Source organism: Scylla paramamosain, unplaced genomic scaffold (genome assembly GCF_035594125.1).
Source record: "Scylla paramamosain isolate STU-SP2022 unplaced genomic scaffold, ASM3559412v1 Contig1, whole genome shotgun sequence".
In the NCBI taxonomy this organism is placed as follows: Eukaryota; Metazoa; Arthropoda; class Malacostraca; order Decapoda; family Portunidae; genus Scylla; species Scylla paramamosain.
In genome coordinates this window covers 4,807,501-4,812,500 of record NW_026973666.1, presented here as the reverse complement: position 1 = coordinate 4,812,500, position 5,000 = coordinate 4,807,501, and the positions used below count along the sequence as shown (strand labels likewise).

Sequence of the window (5,000 nt, the reverse complement as noted above, 5' to 3'; positions counted from 1 at the left end):
GGAGACCAGTGGGAAGGCTGTGGAAGGCCTGGGGATGGTATGTGGAGGAGGACAGGACAAGGAGACCAGTGGGAAGGCTGTGGAAGGCCTGGGGATGGTGTGTGGAGGAGGACAGGACAAGGAGACCAGTCGGAAGGCTGTGGAAGGCCTGGGGATGGTGTGTGGAGGAGGACAGGACAAGGAGACCAGTGGAAGGCTGTGGAAGGCTGTGGAAGAAGAAAAAGACAAAAGAGAAAGAAACTATCTTAAAATATCTTACTTTTTTCTCTCCTTCCCCACTGTCCTGCTCCTCCTCCTCCTCCTCCTCCTCCTCCTCCACCAGCCCCTCACCTTCTCCTCCTTGGCAGAGTCCTGTAGTGGCGCCTGCTGCTTCATCTCAAAAGTCCGGTTGCTGTTCAGGCTGTTAACGCTGCTGCTTTGCTTCCGACAGTCAGCTGTGATCTTGTCCATCGCCTGAAAAAGACATGCGCCCGTTTACTGTTTGTTTACGCTTCAAGAACAAGGGTGTCTGGGGTTCTACAATGCCCCAGGGTGATTCTAGGGTGAATATTATGGTTCTAGGGGAGTCTAAAGGGGAGATAGGGTTCTAGGGTGAGTCTCAGGGGTAAATTGAGGGTCTTGGGTGAGTTTAAGGGAAAAAAAGATGAATTTAGGGTGTTTTAAATGGAAGAAAAGAATTTTGAAAGACAGACAGACAGACAGACAGACAGACAGACAGACAGACAGACAGACAGACAGACAGATAGATAGATAGACAGAGATGGATAGATAGATAGATAAGTTCACTGGCTATACACACACACACACACACACACACACACACACAGACAGACAGACAAATAGATAGATATATAGATAGATATGTTTATTGGCTACACACACACACACACACACACACACACACACACACACGTACCTTGTTCTTCTCGGGTCTGTTGCGGCCAGTTACTTCTGCTACTGTGGGCTTCTTCTCTGTCTTGCAGCAGGCTCGGCCCTCAGTCTTGCTTCCCTGCTTCCTGTGAGTGTATGTATGTATGTATGTATATATGTGTGGTAGAGATATACAGGGACACATACAAGGTCTTAACACACGCACACACACACACACACACACACACACACACACGAAACAAGCTTAAAACACACCATTATCTCAAGTAGTTTCTAAGTATACGACCAAACACACACACACACACACACACACACACACACACACACACACACACACACACACACACACACACACACACACACACACACACACAGCCAAAACAAGCCGAAAACCCCCAAACGCAATAGTTCCCAAACGTACACATGAACACACACCAATTCAAAGCTAAACACACACACAAACACACAAACTAAGCCCAGAAGCCTCCAAACGCAGAATTTTCAAGCGCAGAACCCGACAAACAAACGCACTAGCTTGATAGAACAGCGTAAGGCACCTCACCACCCTACACCCTACACTAGACAGCCATTACTATTACTACAAATATATATTAATTTCCCCTTATCAATCAGTGAGGTTAAGCTGCACTGGGTCTGATCAGGGCTTGGATGGGTGACTGCCCGCAACTAATAAGGTGTTATGGTATATTTTAAGGATGTTTTAAGGGTGTTTTAAGGGTGTGTCTACCTCATCCTATATTCTTACATCACCCCCACACACTAGTAAGCGACAGTTGCCACTAGGGTGTGTGATAGGGTGGGTTTCAGTATGCTAAGGGTGTTCACCTCCTAGGGCATATCTGAAAGGGTGTATTAAGGTCCTTTAAGGGTGTTTGTCTTATCCTGCATCCTCCTCCTTTTAAAAACCAGTTAGGGTGTAAAAAGGGTGTCTGTTTACCTCAAGAATAAGGGTGTCTGGTGCTGTACGATGAGTCAGGGTGAGTCTAGGGAGAAATATGGGTTCTAGGGTGTGTTTCAGGGAAAAATATGGTTTCTAGGGTGATTCTATGGTAAATCTGAAGGGAAAAAAATGTACTAGGGTGATTCTATGGGGTAAAATTATTCTAGAGCTGTTCTGAAGAAATCTAAGGGGAAAAAAGGGTGATTCTAGGGTGATTCTAAAGGGAGAGAATTTTTAGGGTGATTGTGTGAAGTAATTAGGGTGATTCTAAAGGGAGATAATTTTTAGGGTGATTGTGTGAAGTAATTAGGGTGATTCTAAAGGGAGATAATTTTTAGGGTGATTGTGTGAAGTAATTAGGGTGATTCTAAAGGGAGAGAATTTTCAGGGTGATTGTGTGAAGTAATTAGGGTGATTGTAGGGTGATTATTAGGGAAAATACAGTTTCTAGGGTGATTATTTTGGGGAAAAAATGTTCTTGGGTAAATTTAAAGGGAAAATAACATAACAGGGTGACTACAAAGATAAAAAAATGGGTCTAGGATGATCATCACTACTATCACACACCCTAATAACGTGACTATTACTACCCAGCGCTCCACTACTCACTAGCAAACACCACCACCACCACCACCCATCACCCTGGCCACCGCTACAGCCAGGGAGCAGCAACGTCACCCTTGCCCCACCCTAGCCACACCCTACACCCTATTTCAGTCACCCTGGGCGGCGTGGGTGACAGCGTGCATCACCCTACCCACAAAAGTACACCCTACCTTAATCACCATATCTGGCAGGGTGTCTGTGCAGTAGCAACACACCCTAGCCACACCCTGGACACCCTACCTCAGAGACTCAGGTGCTGACGTCATCATTTTCTCCAGCAGGAAGGACGCAGACTCGTGTAGGGTGAGGCTAGGGGCCTGTATGGGTGACGCGCGGGCTGCTGCTGCTGCTGCTGCTGCTCCGGGGGGAGTGTCGGGGCTAGGGGTGCTCCGCATTCTGTCGGGGAGAGGTCACGCCGGGGGCCAGGCCGGGGCGGGGCGTGGGGGTCAGGAACGGTGGCCAGGAGTGTTGGTTTGTGTTGGTTTGGTTAGTAAATAGATAGAGTGCAGTTAGTTATCTCTGTTATCTCTTTCTATGTCTCTCTCTCTGTTAATTTGCAGGTTGGTTAGTCTGTTATTATCTCCTATGTTACTCTAAGTGTTGTGGTTACACGGCATTTTCTTCTATAAATATCTTCTGTCTCTCTTCCTTGCAGTCATTCCTTCCTGTGTTCCTCTTCCAGCCAGTTCTTCTCTGTGCTCCTCCTCTTCCTCTTCCTCTTCCTCCAGCCTCACCAAACAGCCTTCCATCACCCACTGAAGCCTCACCAACCTGGCCACTGCAGAAACAGGACATGAGGCACTGTAGAGGACCCGCAGGACGCAGAGAGGCACTACCACTGGCACTGGCACTGAATTAACGCAGCCCCAAGACCACCTCATCACCCACAGGCCTTCTACAGGTAAAGGAACAGATGTACGGATGCACAAACACTTCTTTGCAGTTATTGTTGTTGTTGTTGTTGTTTTTTGTTTGTTTTTTATTTATTTCAATGTCTCCTTATTTCTTGTGTTCTCTCTCTCTCTCTCTCTTTCTCCTATTTTCTCTTATGTATTCTGTCTCTCCTCCTCTTCTTCTTCCTCTTCTCTTAATTTCTCTTCTTTTCTCTCTTTCTTCCTCTTCCTCTGTTCTCTTTCTCTTCTTCTTCTTCTTCCTCTTCTCTTAATTCCTCTTTTCTTTTCTCTCTTTCTTCCTCTTCTTCTTCTTCTTCCTCTTATCTTAATTTCTCTTCTTTTCTCTCTCTTTCTTCCTCTTCCTCTGTTCTGTCTTTCTTGTTTTCTTCTTCCTCTTCTCTTAAATCCTCTTTTCTTTTCTCTTCTGTGTTTTTCTTCCTCTTCCTCTGTTCTCTCTCTCTTCTTCCTATCTCCTCTTTCTTATATCTTGCTCTTAATTCCTCTCTTCTATTCTCTATTTATTCCTCTTCCTCCTTCTCTTCTTTTCTAAGTTTAGGTTATGTCAAATTTCCTGTTATTCTCTTACTCGTTCTTCCTTTGGGTTCTCTTCCAGCACAGTCACCCTATCCATCACCACTCCATCAGTTTATATCTCCCTTTATATATTATTAAAACTATCTCTCTCCCTCTCTCTCTCTCTTTCATCCTCCCTGGCCACCCTAGCACCCTTGTTACACCCTGGAGGTCCCCACACACCCTTATTGCACCCTGTTAGTGTTCGTGCATTGACAGACAGACAGACAGACAGACAGTTTAGTGGGTGCATACATAATCTATATACACACACACACACACACACACACACACACACACACACACACACACACACGTACAGACATACACGTGTCATTCAAACGCCACCAGCTACAGGCAAACAAACAAACGAACGAATGCACAGATATACGTTATGAATAATAATAATAATATAGAAAATAACAAAAAAAAAAAAAATAAATAAACAAACTTGAAAATATATAAAAACAAATTAATATATAAATCAAATAAATAAAGGCCTCTCTCTCTCTCTCTCTCTCTCTCTCTCTCTCTCTCTCTCTCTCTCTCTCTCTCTCTCTCTCTCTCTCTCTCTCTCTCTCTCTCACCTTAAGCTGCGCCCTTAGCGGGAAATAAACGAACGAATGCACAGATATACGTATGAATAATAATAATAATAATAATAATAATAATATAGAAAATAACAAAAATAAATAAATAAACAAACTTGAAAATATATAAAAAACAAATTAATATATAAATCAAATAAATAAAGGCCTCTCTCTCTCTCTCTCTCTCTCTCTCTCTCTCTCTCTCTCTCACCTTAAGCTGGCGCCCTTTGCAGAGTCTTGGGAGGAAGATCGCACCAACCGCTGGGGTGTTTGTGGGGACCGAAGCTCTGGGGTGCGTGGTGACCGGGGTGACTTCAGATCTGGGGAGAGTAATGGGGGTGAGTAGGGGTGAAGGGTGAAGGGGGGGGTGAATAGATGTTTGTGTGCCTGTTTGTTTGTTTGTTTTGCTTTGTTTTAATAATAATAATAATAATAATAATAAACGGTTTATTCTTTAGGCAGTCAAGAAACTGAAAACAACAACAA

General features: G+C 44.2%; 1 protein-coding gene across 14 annotated transcripts in view; it reads right to left on the bottom strand.

Moving 5' to 3' along the window:
* LOC135095714 (serine-rich adhesin for platelets-like) overlaps window positions 1-5,000 on the bottom strand; it is a 48,441-nt gene that overhangs the window by 11,318 nt on the left and 32,123 nt on the right. For 12 of the 14 annotated variants that reach the window (XM_063996727.1, XM_063996729.1, XM_063996726.1 and 9 more), the window contains 4 exons: window positions 4,726-4,834; window positions 2,699-2,854; window positions 917-1,016; window positions 331-453 (listed from right to left, as the gene is read on the bottom strand). In XM_063996727.1, the coding sequence (XP_063852797.1) occupies window positions 331-453; window positions 917-1,016; window positions 2,699-2,854; window positions 4,726-4,834 (488 nt within the window). The remainder of the gene's footprint in view (window positions 1-330; window positions 454-916; window positions 1,017-2,698; window positions 2,855-4,725; window positions 4,835-5,000) is intronic. The other 2 variants (XM_063996737.1, XM_063996738.1) reach the window with 1 other exon arrangement.